The sequence below is a fragment of the Pelobates fuscus genome, chromosome 4 (assembly GCF_036172605.1).
Source record: "Pelobates fuscus isolate aPelFus1 chromosome 4, aPelFus1.pri, whole genome shotgun sequence".
Lineage (NCBI taxonomy): Eukaryota > Metazoa > Chordata > Amphibia > Anura > Pelobatidae > Pelobates > Pelobates fuscus.
Window position 1 is genome coordinate 41629916 of NC_086320.1, and position 23500 is coordinate 41653415.

Below are 23500 nucleotides of genomic sequence, written 5' to 3' on the forward strand. Positions count from 1 at the left end.
ATATATATATATAAGAAAAAGCCTTGCACTACAACTTACATGAATATGGACCCGGCGCTTGATTGCACTGAATGGATATACACAGAAGAAAATCAGCATATATATATATATTGATTGAGGCTCATATAAAGTTTCAGGCCAGAATAGTTAAGCTAGAACAGTAGTGAAGTTCTCTTCAGTTGCATTGCACTAGAATTTACAACCAAAGTTGAACATTCATTTGTTTCAGTGCCGGGAAGTGGTGAGAGCCGTGCTCGAGGTGACCCTTGTTGTCAGATTACTTTGGTTCAATAACGCTCTTGAATCAAGGTGCAATTTACTTGTAAAGCACACCTTTCTTTTTCCTCCATCTACTCTTACCAGCGTAAACAAAATGAGCGAGAAAGAGGCAATATTCTCAATCTGAAGGCACTCGAGAGGCCTCGCACCGCATCCCCAGCAGTGTATTAATTCTATCACGTTACAATGTTTTCTGAAGTCGCTGATTGCTCTAACCTTGTCTTTACAGATTCCCTCTACAGTCCGGTCCATCCATCAGGATAAAATCTTAGCACTTAGACAACAGACTCAGTTTTTGTGGGAAGCTTATTTTTCTTCAGTGGAGAAGATTGTATTGACTACACTAGAGGTAAGTACACCATCTGCTGATATTAGCCAAGTCATTTCCCATAGGTTTTATCTAGCCACGGCTTGCTGTTGGTAGACATTTATTTTGGCTCTGCAATTTACTGCTTCTCTGTAGGGTGTTCATATAGTTGCTGTTTAAATGGTTGGGTACATCTGAGATTAGAATATTTTTCAGCTGACTTCCTAAACTTATTATTATTATTATTATTGTTATTGCTTATAACTAATAACCAGTCTTTTATTTTTATTTCTAAATTGTTTAATAGTTCTAAATTTAAAGTATAAAATTAGTGGCTTGGTACTATATTTACTAGCCACTACAAATGCATGCTTATTTTTAAATTTTTTAATTAAAGACCTCCAGTAACACTTATGCATATATATATATTTCTATGTTCTCATCTACAACTTTGACTGTCTAGCTACCTATCCCATCTACAACTCTGACGGTCTATCGCTCTATCTAGCAGTCTGTCTATCTCTCTCATTCATGCATAAGGAGTTTTCATATTTTCTTAGAACGTTTTATACAATATAACAAATGTGTTCCTTCTGTTCCTGGCAATGAACAAGTTAAGACTGTATGCGTACACCCATCAGGTCTCCTCCCACAGCTCCTTTTTGAAGTGTAAACTAGCTATGCTGGCATAAGTTATTTCTGTTCCAGGTTTGAGACCTAATTATGATCTCTCGTTTTGCCTCCAGAGCTGTGTCTGATAGATGATGATTTTCAGCTGAAGTGAATGTACGTGCGACATATGCAGGAGCTGTATACATAAATTAAAACAATATATTGTGCATTCTGCCGGATACTTCATTTTGTCATTGACAATAGCTATATACACACATTATTTCAGCTCGGTTCTGGATCTGTGGTTTTGTAAATAGAGGCACACATACATGAATTGTGTCTGTATCACTAATAGTGCTGTAGTCTCATAGCATATTAATTAATTCAGCTGAGATGCAGATAGACAATAAAAAGCCATTTGGAATGCATGAGCTTCAATATATTCCTTTAAAGGAACACACCAAGAACTATAACTATTAAGCTGTCCTGCAGTGGTTATGGTGTTTTAGCACCCGCCAATGTAGCTAGTCGAACCATTTTAGAATGGTTTGACTTTATACCTGGGTTCCTCTACCCTTTATAAAACAGTTTGACTGCATACAATTGGGGGTGGTTACTCCTGGCACCATAACAATACAGTGTGCGGTAGTGGTTATGGTGCTTGCAGTGTCCCGCCATAGATCACAATCTTAATTACTGAAAACATCTTAATTTTTCTCTTCTATCACTACTAGGATACTAGTTTTCCAGATCTCTTTAGTTTAATCGTTTTGATTTACCCAAATAGAAGTATACTCCGTAACAATTGACAGAAGTCAATATAATTTTAAAGTATCGGGTTATTGGAATAGAATACGGCATGGCAGTGATTAGTAACCTTGGGAACCCTTGAGGCTACAGTTCAAGCATCAGAGGTATCACAAATATATGGTATGGGGATGGCCAAATTGCAAAATTAAGAGTTGATCTACCGAATGTATAAAGTAAAACGAAAAGGTTATACCCAGAATAACTGCAATCTTTGTGGGTTGTACCAGGAAGCCTAATGAAAACGGGAAAGCAGGAATTATTGTGAACCAAGGGTGAGAACTAGAAAATTGGATCTTTAAGGTTACAATGGAGAATATTTTCCAGCTAGGTTAGTTTGGCCTTTATTCTTCAGTTCTCTCTTGGATATCAGTGGAAAAAAAACATGTTAATATGCAGAAAAGGAGGATCTAAGATTTTCAGAATTTAGAACCGTCACAGTTCTGAGCAATGGACACCTGTTTTAGCCACCTTCTAGATTCACATTATTATTATTTTTCTTAATTCAAGCTTTTACCCTCGTGACTTTTAACCGAAACTGATTGGTATTGAAGCAGTGAGAACTCTGACCTCATGTTTTGTTTCAACATCGCTGCAAATTGTCAACCGGAAGCTGGGCAGACTAATTATTCAAACTAATTGTTTTTCACCATACTTAGTCATACATGACTTACAACATATTTTCGATAATGTATGAATAAGCCCAGGGATCCAGGTTAAAATGTTACAACTTTAATTATCACGTTTGGGGATACTCTGTGAGGGATATCTAAAACCCATAGGATTCTGGGTAGAAAAGCCATTTTTTCCCTATAAATCTTGGCGTGAGTACTGCAGATTTAATGTAGGAATGTTTTAATGTGTTCTGCATACAGCCACAGTGCAATCCAAGGCTCTTTATCAAGTTAATGACGTATTAATGTACTGTAAATAATTTAAACCATTACAGTCGATGCTGTACAACTGTGTCATTTTGCATACAACACAGATACATCAACGGCCACTTTAAATGAGCGGTGCTCGCTTTGAGAGCACGGCATTGATCTTTGAGCTGGATAGACCGATACGAACGCACATTATTGACCGAACAAATGTCTGCACATATATTTTAATTATTTAATTAGTTTCCAGGAAGAGCCAATGTGCCCGTTTGTAAATAATGTAACATAAAGCAATAATGTCACTCTGTGCACAAACTTTTCTTTCAGGTGTGTATTTAAAACCATACACCAGATGGGGGCGCTGTTATGTTTCTTCAGCAACAAAAAACTATCACATATTTTCAATATATTCCATTTAATTGTAAAATAAAAAAAAATAAAAAAATTATATATATATATATATAAATAAATAAATAAAAAACGTACACTAGCTGAAGCTGCAAAAGATTCACAGCCCGTCTTGTGCACCCAAAAATATATATTTGGCGAGGTGGGATGGCATTTGCCTTTGAAGTGTCATTTTATTACCTGCTTCCGTATGAAAAATGTCTGTGAATATGGATACCAACATTATATTTGCAGTTGATAAAAAGAGCACTTATAGGTGACCGCGTCCTGCCAATAGTCATTGCTGCAGAGAGGCCGTTGCGCAGCACCACTTGTAAAACCACTGCATCGTCAGAATGTGCACGTTTTAGTCCACTGGTGATGCCACTCAGTTTTAATTGATTCCTGGTTTCTCCTGAAAGATGATAACATCAAGTATGTTATTTTAATATTTTCACCAGTACCCAGTGGTACTTTAGAGGGGGGAGCGTGTGTTCTATTTGCTTTTGCTGCGCACCCCATCCCTCTAAGTGTTTATTGGGCTAAAACGAAAGAGGAACATTTACCAACGCTGAGGCCCAAGTCCCTCTGTCCCTATTTTTACTCCGGTGATCGTTTTTGTTCCCTCTTACTTTTTACAGGTTGCTTGGTATGTGTGGGCTGTGTCCCAGAGATCCTAGGCAATAAATCTCCCATTAATTTATGTTTAACATCATTAATTATGTTTATATATTAGTTTGTATGAAAGAAAATTGTCTTGTGCTAAACGACTCAATTATCTAAATAGCTATCAACAGGCAATGAAAGGCACAAAAACGTCTTTCCAGTCTCCTCGCCCCCCACTCATGCGTCTTACCACGCTTCCAGCAACTGTTCTAACAAAACCAATTGGAATATTTGCAGATAAATACAAAACACTTGGTAATCCCAATGAAAATCAATGGAATGTTCCTTCTGATTTCAAAAAATCCTCCACATTGTGCATCCACCGGTAGTAATAGCGTTAAGTCAACTCCCAAAGCATTGTTATTGGTGTTTCTTATTTCCTACTAGCACCTGTAAAATGTAATCTTTAGCCATACATGTTGCTGTTGACAAAGCTCACATTGTAGTGAGAATTTGACAGCAAAATGTGTAATTCTGATGAAAACAGGCATTTAATGCTGTCCTGCCGTCAGCTTGTGTTTTTTGAGAAAGGATTCAACAAATGCTAAGAATGGGGTCTCTTTTCGGATGATTTCTTTTCATTTTGCGGCATGGTCCACCGTAGCGTAGTGAATTGTGATGTCCCTTAAATTAAAAGCCAGAAAATTGCAGAGCTTTTTTTATATAATTATTAGCTTTCAGCGGGATGTACTCTTGTTGTTCTGTGTGACTGTAGAGTACTAAATTGTGCACTCGAATGACTGCCCAGCATGTGCTTATACTGAAATCTGAATGGCATGTTCAATGCTTAAGGGCAGCGGCGTCTTGCCGCGTGGAGTAACGTGGATGCCACGGCAGGGAAAAAGTTAAAAGAACCAGATCTTTATCGCCTACCCTGTAAAATAGATACCAGGCACTCAATCACCTCTTGTTAAAGTAAAAGAGACTTTTACCTTCTTGACTGGCAAGCAAGTGAATAAAACATTACATAACGTATTCTGTTTTAACTCCTTAACTACCGAGCACTTCTCTCTTAATGTTAAGCTTCGGACACGCCATACGTTTAAGGAGATGGGAGCCTAGTTTATATATACTGAGAATTTTGATTACATTTTTAAAAGAAAGCCAAGTCTCTGTGTACGTTGGTATTTCCGTTTACATGTTTGTTAAAAGGTAAAAAAAAAAAAACTAAATGTCTTTGTAAACTGTGTTTTAAATATTTTTAAAACTGCAGTAATGCGCCCACCTCCCTCCCCCCCCCCCCCCCCCCCCAAAAAAGTAAAAAATACAATACGATTTTATATATATTAAAATAATTTACAAAATACATTTCTAATTATTCACAATACAAAATAAACGTTAGTTTTTTTAGAGTATGGAGTTACTCGGTCTACTTTACGATTTTCGGATCCATAAAGCGAATTATAATTTTGTTTTATATATTGTACAGTTTAAAGATGCCTCCCTCGGATATGGAATATGGGCTTCTGTCCTATAAACATGGCTACATATTATATAAACCATTATGCTAGCTCTGTTTTGCAGTTGCTGATCTGATTCTAAGCCTACTGAAGCAAGCCTCTTTCTTCCTCTAAATCTAAACTTCTGTAACAAACATCATACATTTTGCCTCCATGTCGCACAGAGCTGCAGAACATGTTGAACCTTTTATAAATTTCTGATAATGTAACAAGTGAAAACAAAACAACTGCCTTGCCTGGTACAGTATAATGCAGTCAAAACAGTGATGTGAGACTCACATGGATTTGTGGTTGTCTGGATTCTTGCAATTTGCACTCTCGGTCAATGATTCGAACGTTTCCAAGAATGCCACAAGTCTTACCATTGATTAAATTAATCAAATCAGGATTTATGTAAATGAAAAGGCTGGATTTCAGCTTTGAATATGATTTTATTAAGAGAACACGCCTGTGTAGATGTAACCGTTACATGTTAACGTGTCCTTTATTATAAAGATGTCTTGCATGCCAGAAAAGTTACATTGGAAGAAGTCAAAGATACATTCCTTTAACGTTCCAGCATTTGCTTTGGTTTCCAAATTTTGTAATGAACTCCCAGATAAGGGTGCTGCTGACCAAAATGACGGTGTAAATTGCATTATTCTAGAGAGCCATGGGGAGGCAACCTCTAGCACTCCAGATATTGTGAACTACATCTCCCCTGATTCTTTGCCTGTGTTATGGCTTGTTAGAGCATTATGGGAGATGTAGTCCACAACATCGAGTGCCAAAGGCTCCCAACCCCTATTATGGAGAATCGGTGAAATCCATATTATTCTGTTGAGTCTTTAATTTAATATTCTCATTTATTTTGCCACTTTTTTGTTGTATGTTTATTGGTTGGATTAGACCTTATTAATAGCAGCCAGCCTTCGGATTGTGCAGCAATGTGATCAAACGGCATTAATCCGCTGTCATGTCTGGCTTATTCCCCTGGTACGTAAATGCAGTAGATCACTTTCCTTTTCAGAAAATGAATGGGCAAACACACTCTAATTTACCAAGATGATGTTCTGATTGCAGTCTGTAGCAAACTCGTACAAATGGTGATTGAAGAGGTCGCCTCGAGTGAGCAGAATCAGTCTGAGAAAGTGCTTCATCCCTTTTTATTCTCTTATTGCTTCCTTCTCAGATCATTCAGGACAGAATCTTCAAGCACATATCACGTAACAGCTTAATGTGGAACAAGCACCCTGGAGGGCTATTCGTCCTACCCCAGTATTCAGCGTGTCTGGGAGACTTTCCTTACTACTACTCTAATCTAGGTAAGTGCCCCTCCACCATGTGACGAGAGCCGTATAATCCGTTATAGTGGCAGCTATGAAGAGTCATACGTTTGTAAGTCGTGCTTTGGAACTGTGTGTAGCCCACTCATGTAATTGTGTTCAGGAGCAGTTTGGAACTTTTCGACCTAAATGAACAATCAAGGAAGGGGTGAATTTTTGATTTGGATGAATAACCCAGCGCATACAGTCTGTCTTTGCACGCAGTATGTGAATATTTGTATTTGTAACACGTGATATGGAAATCAAACACATTAATCAGATATCCCAAGCTGAATTGGGGTGCTTTGGGTGCCACAACATTCTCCTTTTAGTTTTTATCAAAATCTTGAAAACTGTCTGACAAAAACAAAAACTCTGCAGTGGTTATGGTTACAGTTTAGTAGAAAGTAGTTTACGGCAAGTGTCCATTTGTTGAAATGTAAATACTAAGCAACTAAATAAAAAACATTTTATTCTAAAGCCAGTTAAGTTAACCTTTCCAGCATCTCAGTTTCTGCTGTTATTTATAACAGTGTTATTTGACCTTTATTTCCAATTAATGTGTATGTTGGACCAGAAGCCACTTGTGTCTTTAGCTCCGCAACCATCAACTTCGTTGATGCCTTCCTAGCACCTTTGAGAATCATCATAGACGTTCTAATACATTAACCGGCCTCTGTGATGGAATGTCTTGTAAAAAGTGACCTTTGCTTTGCTGTTTGTATTTCTAATGAATTTTATTTTATCCTTTGTTTCAGGTGTAAAGTCACCCTCCAAGTTTACTGCAGTGATCCACGCCGTCACACCCCTAGTCTCTCAATCTCAACCCATTCTAAAGCTGCTAGTGGCTGTAGCAAAGTCTCAGTACTGTCATCAGGTGAGATTCTAACAGTTTTCACAAAGCCCTGTATTCTGACCAATGGTGCGTCGTGCAGACCTGCCAGTTTTGATATCAGGAAAGCAAGTGGGGAGGAGAAAGATTTGCCAAAGGGTGGGCATATCTGTGGCACAGTGTACATACCTACAAAAGGTTACATAGTCCTGGCGCATTATGCCCCCCAGAACTACCTAGAATGGCAGCTAATCACGGATGCCCACGTCAAGCGCTATGGGTTTTCAATGTCCTGAAAACTTCAAACTTCATTAAAAGAACAAGCGAGGATAATCATGACCTCGCACTACTTTTTTCTCTCAGTCCTCCTGACACCAGATGGTAGAGCCAGTCTGTTCGGTGATCGGAAGGGCTGAGCCAAATCGGGTGTCACGGGGCACCAGCGTGTGTCTTGACTGGTATTATCGAGCATTAATGGATGATTAGTCACTATGCCAGCTTCTTTTTTTGGAGGAAATAAAAAAAATAAAAAAATAACCCCAAAACCAGCCATTTACTGAAGTATTTAGCTATGCAGTGGTTATTGTAGAGGCATGTGGATACATTTGCTTTGTGAACATTTATACGCCCCCACAACGATTCTAACACCGATATATATTTAGAGTTGTACATGCACGTGTATGTCCAGGCACAGCCAATCTTGGGTAAGTATAGCACTTTCTTTTTTTTTTTTTATATTTATTCCTGGTGCCATTCTTATGAGATCTGCCGAATGTTATCCCCTGACCCATACGTGGAATATTTCCCTTTTCCAACATTTAATTGCTTTTTGTTTAGTAGGAAATGTGTCAATGATACTTTTGTGTGAGAGCTGTGGAAGATATACATTTAAAGTGAACTTGCCATCCACCTCGCATACTCCTATACTACATGATTTTATACACCATGCTGGCAGAATTGCCTGCAGAAGCAAACCTATCATTTTGCACATCATTTTATTTACAATCCAAGATGATTGACAGGCTTCAATGTGTAGAAAGCAGCCGTCAGCAAGTATAAGGAAGTCAAAAACACTTGGAGGTAGATAACGTCTAGTTTATAATTGTGCTAGCAATTAGGCTGGCTCAATATATATGTAAAATTTTATTATTCTCCATAAAATGAAGCAAGCTGTCATGGGAAAAGATTTACTTTAAGTTGTAATTTTAGTTTTCATATTGTATTTTTCAGCAAAATCTGTGCAATTTTAAACCTGTGAAACATAAAAATAAGCCCAATCTGAATATCTTGCAAATCCTTCATTCACAATCCTCACTGCTAAACCTTGACTCCTGACGTACTCTATTTCCAAAGATTCATAAATCAAAAATAGCCTTTTAGGGCATCTGGAACTACCTGTGTTAGATTCAAGGGCATGTGGTTCATTCATGAAGGACACTTGGAAGACAATGCATGCCTTTCAATATTGCTTTATAGCATTTAGTGTTTATTACATGAATTGCATGAACTTTGACCTGTGTACAGCCCCCTGGGGCTGAGATACGAACCCCTTCCCTTCTTTTATTAAGAGCTACTTTTCTCCCATGACATGACAGCACACCTAACAACGCATCCTTATATAATAAATCAAATATGCTTGGAATAGATGGATCAAATATGTTTGAAGATTGAGAAAGCCAGGGGTCGCACAAAATAGTTATAATAAAAATAACAATAAAATGCGGTATTGACTTTTCTTTTATTGGCCAATAATAATCTGCCCCCTTACAAGGGCGCCTGGATAAAACAAGGTCACCTTTTTCTTCTTTGAAGGTCCTCCGCTATTTTTATGTTGGTTTTGGGAACCGTTCCATTTTATATATATATATATATATATATCCTATTTATCCTATCCTATCTATCCTATTTGTATCTCTAATATTTATGTAGAGTCGCAAATATTTTTTATTTAAACAGTCATTCTAAGATCTGTATTTTCTTAAAGATACGGTGTATGGCGAGACTCCATGACACGAGTACTTCAGAATATGTCAGTGCTGTACGACAACATGTGTTAGTGCTTTATGGCAATGCTGTAAATCTTTCTTCCCCGGGGCAATCACAGACTAATTTTACCTAATTAGTCGTTTTACATCTTGTTTAATAGAAAGACATAGAAGGGAGGAGACGTAAATAAGGCTAGCTGGTAAAGTAAATCAAAGAGAACTCAGGGGGATTGTAAATGAGGATGCCATTGAAAATCCAGCTAGATACGTGAATCTGTCCGTCAGCCTAAGATATTCATGTGTATATTCTATTTTTCCAGATCATAGTCTTGTGGAATTGTGACAAGCCTCTCCCTGCCAAACACCGCTGGCCTGCCACTGCTGTGCCTGTCATAGTCATTGAAGGAGAGAGCAAGGTGAGACATTCTTGTTGTTTATTCCTTTTAGCAAGGGAACAACTGCCATTGCTTTATTGAAATAAATAGTGAAATTCAGAAACACGGCTTGCGTAGGAATTTAACATTTTTTGTTTTTTTGTTTTTTTTTCTTGTGGCGAGTAATAAACCTAATGTAACTGTCACAATGTTTTATTCCATTTGAAATCAAATGCCGGTGTACGTAAAAATAATGAACGTTCTGATGCGTTTTATTCTCGCGGTTACCTCTGCGTTTCAGGAAAGGCTGGTAGTGAGAGCTGCAAGAACAAATCGAAAAGTTTTTATTTTAGAACTTTTTCCTTCTATTTCTTCTCCTTATTTCCAATATGTGTCCTGGCTGTTAAAAAAATAATTTAGCAATTAAACCTATAATAATAATAGTTTCTAGGTGATTTTCAAAGGTTTATTTAGTCGTATAAGTTCCAAGAAGTTACAAGCTCCCGTTAATGCCCAGCAAGTCACCAACTAATCCTGTGCAGCCCGTCTCTGGGCTAGTTTTAGAACACTGAAAATCATGTGAAAACTATTACAGTATTCCACATAGTTGCTTAAAGGAGAACAGACACCCGTCTGCATCACTGTTTAAAGAGAGAAGTACGAATCCAGATTTGCAACATAATAATAATTACATAAATTTTCATATGAACGTAGGTTTATTTTAAAAATACAGTATAAAAAAAAAAACAGCACCTCCCTCTACTAAATCCCAGCCCCCCCTACTAAACCACAACACCCTCTACCATCCTGTGCCAAATCGGATCCTCCCGCTGACACACACACACATATTCACTGACTGACACACATACACACACATACAGACACACTGACACACACATACAGACACACTGACAGACACGCACGCATGCTCGCCGACGGGCACGCACGCATGCTTGCTCGCCGACGGGCGCACACACACACACACAGTCGCTGACAGACACACACACAGTCGCTGACAGACACACACACAGTCGCTGACAGACACACACACAGTCGCTGACAGACACACACACACAGTCGCTGACAGACACACACACACACATAGTCGCTGACAGACACACACACACACAGTCGCTGACAGACACACACACACACATAGTCGCAGACAGACACACACACACATAGTCGCAGACACACACACACACACATATAGTCGCAGACACACACACACATATAGTCGCTGACAGACACACACACATATAGTCGCTGACAGACACACACATATAGTCGCTGACAGACACACACACACACATAAAGTCGCTGACAGACGCACACACACACACACACACACATAGTCGCTGACAGACACACACACACACACACACACATAGTCGCTGACAGACACACACACACAGTCGCTGACAGACACACACTTTTTTTTATTGCTCCTTACCTTATGGAGCCGATGTGGGACATCTCCCTGGGGTCCTTCCTGCTCCTCACTGCTCTACTGGGAGCAGTAACACTGAGCTCCCTCGCTGTCCCTCCTCCCCGGCCAGGTAAGTGTTAGCAGAGTAGACACCTGCAATATGGGGAGAGCAAGTGCCTACTCTACTATAACACCAGCATGTACTCGCGGCTCACCGGGCCGCAAAGATGGTCCTTTGACATGCTTGTTGTACACTATATAAAATAATATTGTGAACGTTGCCTAATTTGTAAAGATCGTTTCTATGTATTCAAATTATTCATTAAAGGACCACTATAGGCACCCATACCACTTCAAATTAATGAAGTGGTCTGGGTGCCTGGTCCATCTAGGGTTAACCCTTTCTGCTGTAAACATAGCAGTTTCAGAGAAACTGCTATGTTTACATTAGGGTTAATCCAGCCTCTAGTGGCTGTCTCTTTGACAGCCGCTAGAGGCGCTTCCGCGCTTCTCACTGTGATTTTCACAGTGAGAAGACACCAGCGTCCATAGGAAAGCATTGAGAATGCTTTCCTATGAGACTGGCTGAATGCGCACGCGGGTCTTGCTGTGTATGCGCAATCAGCCGATGACATCAGAAGAGGGAGGAGAGTCCCAGCGCCGAGGGATTAACCCCTTCCTCCCCCTTCAGCGCCACGGGAGTGGGACCCTGAGGGTGGGGGCATCCTCAGGGCACTATAGTGCCAGGAAATAAAAGTGTGTTTTCCTGGCACTATAGTGGTCCTTTAAGATTATCAGAGCTATATTTATGCTAGCACTTCATTTTAAAATCTTGCATGCAGCCCTGGAGCTATATTCAAGCTGCAACCTCCATGATGCTTAGCCAGCCATCAGTCGTCACAATTGTATTTTGAAATGGGTTGCATCTTCTGCTACAAAAAGCTGCTTGACACTTCCTTCTTCCCTGCTTAGCTGATCCCTAATGTCTTCTGCTCGAGGCAGTGGGCATGTAAACAGCATCACCGGAGTTTCTGCTAGGCTGAGCTCTCTGGGACGATATTCTTTAGGCTTGGCAAAACGCGATGATCCTTTTATGATTCAGAAGTGCGGACGCCTTCTCACCTTGTATAAGTGCTGACCTTGATGCTGTTATTTCCACAAACAAGTCTCTTGTGTGCAGCCAGGCATGGGGTAATGCGGCCCCTTCTTCTAACGAACTCCGTGTTGTTTGCCAGACGTCATGAAGCACACAGAGCCGATTTGGCGGAAGGAATCTCGACAGCTGTGATGGTCAGAATCCACATCTGCCTTGCTAATCTACGAATTTAACATTGCACTCCTTCTTCCTCTTTTCCTCCCTGTTACTCTCGCAAGACTTGTTGAGCACTGAGAGATGACAATGAGCAGAATGATTTAGGTTTTTTATTTTTTTGTTTTCAACCTTCAAATAGTTAAAACGGACTCCGGACTGAGCATTGTTGGCATAGCTCAGTAATGGTTACTGTGGGCAGTCATCCTGTAGAAAGAATTTAAGCGGAAAATACAATTACTACATCTTAATAAAGTGGTGTTTGTGCATACTGTTCCTGTTTTGGGATAATGTAAACTATTGCGGTTACTGGGAAATGCCAGTGTTTACATTTGTCTGAAAACATGTCTCTAGTGGCTGTCAGACAGACCGTCACTAGGGGTACTCTCACCCTAATCTACGATTTTTAAAGGTCTTCACATTGGACAACAACATGCACCGAACTTCGTTAATGAGTCTATATAAAAGGACCTGAGAACCTTTGTTTTATCTTCTTCTCCTTCACCCATTTCGTGATCCATGTCCACACCTTTCCCATCCTAATTTAACTGCCCCTCAGCCTGGTTTCTTGCCACCACTTTTTCCTTAAGTTTTTTAGACTATCTTTCATTGTATTGCCCTCCACCCTCCATCCCCCGTTCATCTTTGATCTTGTTTTTTGTTTTTACCCTAATTTTGTTAAGGTCTCTTAAACATTTTGCACCCCTTGGTGTGTGAGTTAAGTAAACTTGAAAGTATTTTTCAGGTTCTGAATACCATAGGCATCCAACAATGTCTTGTACTGCTGATAACTTTCAGTTTTTCTATTCTTTTCATTATCCTGTTTTAGAATGGGGAAAAAAAAGCAAAATAATATGTTAACATACAATATATATATATATATATATATATATATATATATATATATATATATATATATATATATATATATATATATATATATATATATATATATGCCTGTGTATTTATGTAACTTTTAAGGTGTTTTAATAATACTTTGCTAGTATAAAAAAATGTATGCTAAGCCTACTCAGAAACCACTTTGAAATTAGTAGAAAATATGATCATTAAAAATGTTAGGCCTAATTAACTATGGTAATGCCTTAAGTAATTTCGTTAATACATACCAGAAGATTAAAACTAAAGCTATGCACATTCTGCTGAGTGTTTCGGGAGCGCATGGCCTTTTGTAAAGGTATTCCATTGCCTCATTTGTAAAATAGAAATTCCTTTTAATGCCTTTACATAGCAAGGGCGACTTGCTTGCTTGATGATCTTTTTTGACACAAAGACACCTGCAATGTCCGGCTCTGCCACCTTACGGGATCATAGTCCCACCTGGCCCATGTGAGTTTTGATGTGCATGTGATAATTGGTTTTAAAAAATAAAAACTGGACTGTCAGAAGTAGGAAAAGCCATCCCAACTATCCTGACAAATCTACATAGATTGCTGGTTCAAAACAGAGTTAAGTAGACGCTTTGTTCAGATTTAAAACAATGTTTTTTCTCAAAAATGAATACAGAGTTGATGCGCTCCGGTTAAAGGGGATTAAAACTGGACATTATGCAGATTTAGGAGTATTAACTTTATATTTAAGAGAGTGTGAATGCATGTGTGAGAGTGACCGTGTGTGTGTGTAAATATATATTATAAATTGCAAAGCATAAAACCCTTATGTTGCTTTCCTGTGACATGAGGATAGATACATTTGCCATCAGCATCTCCAGCCCTTGACATGTCCTGAAAGCCATTTTATCAGAAAGCCTCAGTCCTGATTACAGGGCTGATGTGGAGTGACAGACTGTCTGTCACTCTGTGGGACACTGGGTCAACTCTGAGCTCTTAATAAATACAACTTTATATTTTGCAAGCAGCTCTCCAGGAGGTGACAGCGGGTAAATCTGGCGATGCCCTCGGAATAATTAAATCCTGGAATAGTCACATCCTGAGATCGCGGACTGTTGGGCCGCAATAAACCTCAACGTTACAACAAGGATATATATAGCTGTATGTGTGTGTGTGTACTATTATTCTAGCACAACAGTAATTTCCAGTTCCTGCATTATTGGTCCAAATATACAGAAACAAAATAGCAAATACTGGAATATAAAGCAATACATTAATAACGTGAGTAATAGTCCATCTAAAATACTAATTTTAGTAACTAGTAATACTAAAAAAGAGTTATCATACACAAATGCAAAGTGATGAAGAAGGGCAGAGTTAAAAGTGCCCAGGTTTCTCCACTTCACCTAACTTTCTAACTTGGTTCCTGTGGCCTGATGTCAGAGCTTGCGGTCCAATTCAGCACAATTTACCGTGTGGAATAAACCTTTACAATTTCAGTGTACCGGGTATTTTACTAGGACAATTCATTTCTTTTCCTAGGGTTAATCATGGTGAAATGGACTTGCCCTTCTTTGCAGAGGTTATAGAGAAACGCAAATCATTCCAGTGTGTTCTATTTATTATTGATTTCCTTTTTATCTTCTCAGGTTATGAGCAGCCGATTTCTACCTTACGATAACATAGCGACGGACGCAGTACTCAGCCTCGATGAAGACACGGTGCTTTCTACCACTGAGGTGAGAGTCAACCTACTTAGAATAATCTGTGTAATTGATTAATCACTTTTACTTCGTGGCCAAACAAAGATGATTATTACATGTAGACGTGCTTTTGGGAACCAATACGGGTTTTCAATTTTGAAAAGTATATCTATCTACCTGTTGGCTAATGTTGGTATACGAACTTATATAATTTTAAAAATAAATTTAGGATGTGATTTTGCAGGGTATATAGAAGTTGGTTGCTTAAGAACAAAGAAATGTAAAGATCTTTGTCTAGTTACAGTGGTACAATGATTTATTCCGTTATTAAGATCTAATGGGATTGGAAATCTGTGCTATTGGCAAAAAAAAACGTTTATTATTCCATACATTTTCAAACTCTTAAGGTGTTTGGACACATCCTAATAATATAAAAGTAAGTTTTAAAGTTCTCGCATGTGGACAGGCATGGGTAATTTGGCATTGTTCACTTCATCAGCCTATTATTATTATTGGTATTTATATAGGGCCAGCTTATTCCGCAGCGCTTTACAATAAGAGGGGAATTTACCAAATGAGACAATAACAAAATGTAACAGGAACCTTAGGTAGCTCAGGACCCTGCTCAAACAAGCTGACAGTCTAAAGGAGGTGGGGTATAAAACACAATAGGAAGGCCGGCACTCCTCGTTCTACAGCAAAGATTGAACAACTGCAAAAAGCTAGGTTATTGACAAATGAACACAATTTCTTTCATTAGTCTGATTTTATATACTTGAAATCAATAAGTGAAAAGCAGATTTTTTTTCTTTTTTTTAATGTATAACCTTTTCTGTAAACCAGGGACAATCTAAATATCTCATGTAAGCAATTTTCACTTTAATTTTTTTATTTTATTTTTAATCCCTCTCTCTTTTTTTCATAAAGTCACCCCCTGCCATTGACAAGCCAACTTTTTTTTTTTTTGCGCCTGCTAATTGGCCTCTTCATTTGCATATACTACCTGCTTAAAATGTCACCGCGAGCAGAGACGAGAGCAAGCGAGAGAAAGAAGGAATAATACTTTAGCATAATCGGCAAATCACGCCATTCACAGAAAGCTGCCCTGCCAAACATTCTTTTCACTAATTAATGTTTCGTGAACAGTATCTTTCTATCTCAATGCAAGATTGGATTATCTATAACCAACACAAAAATCAAACATTTCCCATGGAACTTAAGATGTTTATATATGCCTCCAACGTGAAGAGATAATTACACCAGGAGAAGAATAGAATGGAATGACAACACTGCAGGCCAAATGAGGATCCCTTCTGTTAATTATGTGTGTAGCAAGGCAGAGAATACGGAACATTTCAGAGCACTTAGTTAGCTGTACTTTTAATGAATTGCACCATTAGTCAGTATGAAAATATAACAATGTCAGGCAGAACGATCACATTTATTGTGCCACCAGCATCATTAGCGGGAGCCAAGCACGTAGACCCGAGGAAGCCCATTTTATTTAAATCTTGCGTTTTTATTTTGTTTGTCATTTGCTGGCGTCTCCGGAATCCATTTCTCACAGCGACGCGATCATTCGTTTCATTTTGCTCAGGCAGCTCCTCTGCTGAATAGAACACTTTCATCACCAGATATAGCATAAGGAGAATCATCCTGATTCTGTTTGAATACGTGAACACCGCACGGAAGCGATCCTTTAATCATTTTAGAATTTGCCACCTTGATTGTTTTGTTGGGCCACATTAGTCGCAGCTGTGGGACCCAAGAAGTGCAGGAAAAATGTTGACCGTCTTTGTTGCTATAACCGTATTAAATATTACTCTTTTGTTTCTGTTGTGGAAACCGTCCGTTGACTGATTTCCTATTTTCTTAATATGCTATAGTACCAACTTGAATCTGTTTAGGTTGTACTGTTGGGTTAACAGGCAGATAACCATTATAATTACTTTAATATACTTTTTATTCAGAGACTGTAAAATGCGATTTGCCTTTGGAAAACATACATTGGTAGCACACTATTCCTTCGTATTTCAAGTTTTATTTTTTGTCTTTGTAATACATGTGTTATTAAAATTCTTTAAATCATTAAATAGTTTTTAAGTCCTGGCTGAACATTGTTTTGCAGAGTTATATCCTAGTATTTCACATACTTAACCTGTGTGTGTCCGTGTATAGGCCAAACCATTTGCAGACATTTCTTTCATGAAATAAATCTGTGCTATATAATTATTGGCAGCTATTAATAGTACCATTTACTCAAGTAATGTGTTCTGAAGCTCAAAATTTACTTAAAGGGACACTATAGGCACTCAGACCACTTCATCTCATTAAAGTGGTATGGGTGCCATGACCCTGTCCCCTTAACCCTGTAATGTAATACATTGCAGTTTTAAAGAAACTTCTAGACAGCCATTCAAAGCACTTTCTTGATTCTCCGTTTTAGCTCCGGGAGTCTTTACATGAGGATGTTCAACGTCTTTAAAATCCCTGTAGGAAAGCATAATGCGTGCACAGGTTCACCCATCCTCCATAAAGGTTGTTTTTTTGTTTTTAAACTGGAGCTGAGCTGATTTAGTTTTAGGTACATTTTATGATGCATGTTGATGAGGTATAAAAATAAATAAATCTGCAGTGCCATTGATCTTCATACAACAAAAACACAAGCCTAATTATATGTAAAAACAGAAACACTTTGTTGTTTTTTTTACCATTGGAGCATTTATCTATCTGTAATGCTTTTACTTATTGCTACACCTACAAAACAACCTGGATGATACTGTTCCCTGAATATGCAGTCTTTCACTTACAGCCTGAAGGGCAGGTGAGCATATGTCGGGCTGCGCGTTGCTGCATTACAGTGTCCACAGGGAGATCGAGATAATGGCTAAACGGGAAGCTGGCTTTTTTTAAACTACTGCTACTACATACCTGCCTCTCCTGCCTTATCTGAGCCGAACAAAAAAATGTCCAAGTTATGTTTACTTTGCAGATTTGTTTATCCCATGCCCTTATATTTCCATCTTACCTGCATTGTGTTTGTAAAAACTGCAATAATTACATGCTCTGGGTTAAGGGAGATGGGAGTTTGCACCCAGACAGTGTCAATGAGCTGAAGTGGTCTGGGTGCCTACAGTGTCCCTTTAAGTAAATAGTTTCTGCATGCTACAAAATATCAAAGAAAAAAATAGGACTATATATATATAAAATATATTAATCCCGTTTAGCTTACTGGTGGTTGGAATGACTAATATGTCGGCCCACCCATGACAGAGTGCATGGGATTTAGGTTAGAGAAAGGGTTAGAGAAAGACCACAGGTTAGAGAAAGACCACTGGTTACAAAAGAACACATATTAAAAACTTGCTTAAGGCCGCTACAGTGGGTTCTGGTACACTCGCTCTTCCATTAGTTCCACCATTGGTTCAAACTGCACTTGCATTTCACATGTCTAAAACCACCAGTGGGCAGAAGCCTGTGTTGGATGTAAAGGGCTCAAATTATTCAATTGTAGCAAATAATAGAATTGTTCTCCTTTTCAACATCTGTATTAGTCTAGAAAGAACAATTATCGTAATCATAAAGTTTGGTTATGGTCTCTATTAACATAATGCTTAAAATGTAAACTTTCTTTGAATGTAAATGCGTAACTCCTTTTAATTTGATTCTAATTATATGATTTGCCATGTTTGAGCAAACAAACCAGCTGCAGTACATTGAGACCATCAGCTTGGCGCTGCCGGCTTGTTCTGTCGTCCCTCAGCCTTCTAGTTGCCTTAACTGAAAACTAAATCCGATGGCTGTAATCGCTCCTCTAAGCAGTTCATATCGTGCTGCCGCCACTAGACCAACTGCAGTCTGCAGAATAGTCAGGGAATACAGCAGCTCACACTGGAGGGAGGACAATTACCCAGCACCAACATCTCCAATATCTACTAAAGTAAATGGTTACGGTCATTTCAAACATGCATTAACACATACTACATCACATATCACATCTTCATATTCCCTTTTAGTGAATAGTGAGGTTGCACTTAATAATATTGGTATACACAATGATCAGCCATAACAATATAACCACCTGCCTAATATAGTGTAGGTCCCCCTCGTGCTGGCAAAACAGCTGTGGACTCCACAAGACCTCTAAATGTGAGCTGTGGTATCATGGCCAGCATTAAGTTTTTTTTCTTCTGTGTGATAGGACCAGACAGGCTAGCCTTCGTTCAACATGTGCATCAATTAACATTGGGCGCTCCTGACGAGCACGATGCTTCACTGGTTGTCCCTCATGCACCACTTTTGATATGTACTAACCATTGCATACCGGGAACGTCCCACAAGACTTGCCATTTTGGAAATTCTCTGGCACAGTTGTCTAGCCTTCACTATTTGGCCCTTTTCAAAGTCACTCAGATCTTTTTGATTGCCCTTTTTGTTTTTTGACACGTGAGAACGGATTGTTCACTTGCTGCCTAATGTATTTCATCCCTTGACAGGTGTCATTGTAATGATATAATCAATGTTATTCACTTCACCTGTTTAATGTTGTGACTTATTAGTGTATGATTTCTTTTGTAAACATTAATCTATTCTAGTGTCTAATATATGATTTGTGAAAATGAAAACCTTTTGGTAGATCTGTTGCTGAATAAGAAGTGCTCACTATCTATCGTTCTTGCTTGCAGGTGGATTTTGCTTTTACAGTTTGGCAGAGTTTTCCAGAGAGGATTGTGGGCTACCCTGCTCGTAGTCATTTTTGGGACAGTGCGAAGGAAAGGTGGGGTTACACATCCAAATGGACGAACGACTATTCCATGGTACTCACAGGAGCTGCTATTTACCACAAGTAAGAAGTGCCCTGCTGTCTAATGCATGTGTTCAGTCTAATACCTTCAAAGCAATCATGGAAAAAGACCATATTGGTCACATGTTTATCAAGCCCAGGAGTCCTGCTCCAGTCCACTCCATTTCATCACAACCGTGGCAACATAACAAAGATTCAATTGTATCAAAATGTTGCCTTGACATAGCTGTGCCACAAAAACTCCCGTGTGAAGAGAATTGTGAAATGTAGAGTTCTCGTTGGGATTTATTTTAAAAAATAATAACTTTAGTGAAATTAAAATTAAACTGCCAACATGTGAGCCAAAATAGTGCATTTGGGAAAAAAAAAAAAAAAAGATAAAAAAATCCCTCATCCAGCTTTTGCAATTTAGTTTACACTTAACTACAATTTGTTGTTTTGTTAAAGAAACTCCATTGTGATTAGTTTGCATAGTGAATGTACGACGTGGGATGTACTTTCTATTACATAGACACCTTGTGGGGGCTTCGGTCTATCTCAATTTCTTCTTATTTTGTAACTTATAGCAGTTTCCATTATGCAGTTTGTTCAAAGCAGCTGTATTGCTTGTATTGATAGCAGGATAAGATATATATATATCCCTCCCTCTCTCTCCCCCCTCTCTCGCTCTCCCTCCCTCCCCCCTCCCCCCTTATGGGTAGCGGTGCTTCCTAACTATGCTACTTGGTTCTGCTACCAATAAATAAAAAGACAGGTTTTGTGTTCTGGGTTGTACCCCTGTCTGATGTATAATGTTAATTGCTCCCTCCAGATACTATCACTACCTGTACACAAATTACCTGCCTGCCAGTCTGAAAAACATGGTGGACCAATTAGCTAATTGTGAAGATATCCTCATAAACTTCCTGGTGTCAGCCGTGACAAAGCTGCCACCCATTAAAGTGACACAAAAGAAGCAGTATAAAGAGACCATGATGGGACAGGTATGTGGACACAAATAACCTCTTTGTTCCGTGTTCAGATAACTTCACAGACTGACCCAGTTTAATATAGCTGTTCGTAACAATATGGGAATGGATTGGTATACATACATGAGAGGGCATTGAATCAAGTGAGACGTGGCTATCATCGCACAGCCTAAGGAAGAAACTGGACCATAACCACTGCTTTTGTATGTGTAATCACATACCGAAGGTTGTAACTGTTATATTCTTTTATAGAGCCAGATCCAGGCTCTGATAAAGACATTGTGTTCGAACAGAACTCCGGAATTGTGTGAGGTGGCATTTAAAATTCATATTACTTTCTCCATAGCGACTATTTGTTAACCCTCTGGGTTTTTCACTCTGGGTTTCTGGCTATCACTTGGACTGCATTTCTCCTGCAATGACTTATGATTTTCCCTCCAAGTTCTTTTTACAATCGCGATAAAGACAGCTTAGAAAATGGTTGCTACAATTCGTGAAACGGATCCGTAACCTAGTCAGAAGGGATCCTTTGGGTTTTCTCCTCTTTGGAACAGGTTGGATCTGTTGAGAGGGAACAGGAAGGTCATGATCCTTTGCCATCTGTGGACTAAAAGTTAATGCACGCAGCAGATATTATAGCTGGTGCTTAATTTCTGTACCCAGCGATGTAAAATGAGATGCCATACTTCCTATACCACACCAGATCATCATGAACTGCTTCCTCTTCCCCAAATCCCATCAACCCCCTGTTATCGCAGCTGTGGATACATCGTGCTCCTAGCGCTTCCACTGCCCCATGAAGATCACTAAAGGCACCCAGACCATTTCATCACAATGAAGTGGTCTGGGTGCAGTGCCCCTGTAGTTTTAACCCTGCAATGTAAAACTATTGCCTTTTGTAGAAACTGCAATGTTCCCAAATGTCTTCCTGGCAGCCACTAGAGCCAGTCACTCCGTTCTCAATCAAATGCTGCTCCTAGGGAGCATTTGATTGACACAGCGGTGATTTGCAACGCATGTGTCCAACACAGCGAGGGAATTAAGGTAAGCAAAAAAATGAACAAAAAGAAACTCACTTTTTTAACCCTCATGTGGGTCAGGCACTGAAATAGGGGAAGTAAAACTAGAGCGCTAGAAATGCATGTTTATATTAAAACACCGTAGTGTTCCTTTAACTTGTTCTGTGTATTTGATGCTGTAAACAGAGCACCACCAGCAGTTCATTATCCTTTCACAAAGAGTGATGACGCATGCCATGGGAGCTGTTTACATTGATAAACATCTGCCATGCATGTGAACACGGAGACACATGTCCTGCATGCAGTGTGTTCCACAGAACATTGCGGTTACAATTTTTATGAATGATTTAGTCTTGTTCGCGTTCCTGAGCAGCCAGTGCAGGTTTTATTCCACACTCCTTTTTAGTCGTGATCTATTTTAACCTCGACATGCTATGGGTAATTTCAGTAAAAATGTAAAATGGGGAAGTAGTTGAAATGTTTGTTTATACACAAATATTTTACAACAATCTATGGCAAAGAACCTATACTTACAAAGACGAGTCTTCTATTCGATTGAAGTGACTGAATTATTTGGGTCTAATATTTTTCTATTTTTTTTTTTTTTTTCTCACCCAGACTTCTAGAGCTTCCCGCTGGGCAGATCCTGACCATTTTGCCCAGAGACAGACTTGTATGAATACGTTTGCCAGCTGGTTTGGCTATATGCCGTTGATCCATTCACAGATGAGACTCGATCCAGTCCTTTTTAAAGATCAAGTCTCAATCCTGAGGAAAAAATACCGAGACATTGAACGACTTTGAGATATACTGCCACAAAACTGAGCCTTTTGCCCAGTGCTATAGAGACAAAAACTCATGGACAACTGCTGTACAAAGACATTAAGCAGTATCAAGGGAAAGCAGAGCAATTGGCAAGAAGTTTTGGGAGTCTGGAATCCATTGCGCTGGACTGCTTTAACCCTCAAGCTCTGTCCTCTCAAACCTAGTCTGTGTACAGTTTAATTATGGAACATTAAATAATTATTTTTGAAATTTATTGCTATGCAGGTTTAAACTTTTTTAATGAACAAAAACGATTAAAATCAGAGATCTTTCTTTAATCTGTGTCTGCCTTTGTTATTTGATGCGCACCATACAGTGAGGTTGGGAAGGGGGGCTGCACTATAGCAAATCTAGAGAAATTAGAAAGGTCGTTTCCTGCAACAGGGCCTTATCTCCATGAAGGTCACTACACTTTCCCTTTTTATTTTTAAAAGAGAAAAAATCTTTACACGTTAAAATTGGTCTTATACGGATACTATAGTTGCCAAAACAACTTTAGCTGAATGAAGTAGTTTTGGTGTATATATCATGCCCCTGTAGTATCACATCTCAAATCTGCCATGTAGGAGATAAATCACTTTGTTTATGCAGCCCTAGTCATACCTCCCTGCATGTGACTTACACAGACTTCCTAAACACTTCCTATGAAATGAGATCTAATGTTTCAACTTCCTTTATTGAAATTTTTTGTTAAATATAGA

At 38.9% G+C, this 23500-nt stretch overlaps 1 protein-coding gene across 1 annotated transcript in view; it reads left to right on the top strand.

Moving 5' to 3' along the window:
- The window catches only part of EXT1 (exostosin glycosyltransferase 1), a 206077-nt gene extending 183000 nt beyond the window's left edge, over positions 1 to 23077 (top strand). Inside the window, exons 4-11 of the mRNA XM_063451122.1 lie at positions 509 to 628; positions 6571 to 6703; positions 7462 to 7580; positions 9841 to 9936; positions 15130 to 15219; positions 19869 to 20029; positions 20799 to 20970; positions 22593 to 23077. Coding sequence (XP_063307192.1) covers positions 509 to 628; positions 6571 to 6703; positions 7462 to 7580; positions 9841 to 9936; positions 15130 to 15219; positions 19869 to 20029; positions 20799 to 20970; positions 22593 to 22778 — 1077 coding nt within the window. The 3' untranslated portion in view covers positions 22779 to 23077. The remainder of the gene's footprint in view (positions 1 to 508; positions 629 to 6570; positions 6704 to 7461; positions 7581 to 9840; positions 9937 to 15129; positions 15220 to 19868; positions 20030 to 20798; positions 20971 to 22592) is intronic.
- Positions 23078 to 23500: the final 423 nt, after the last annotated feature.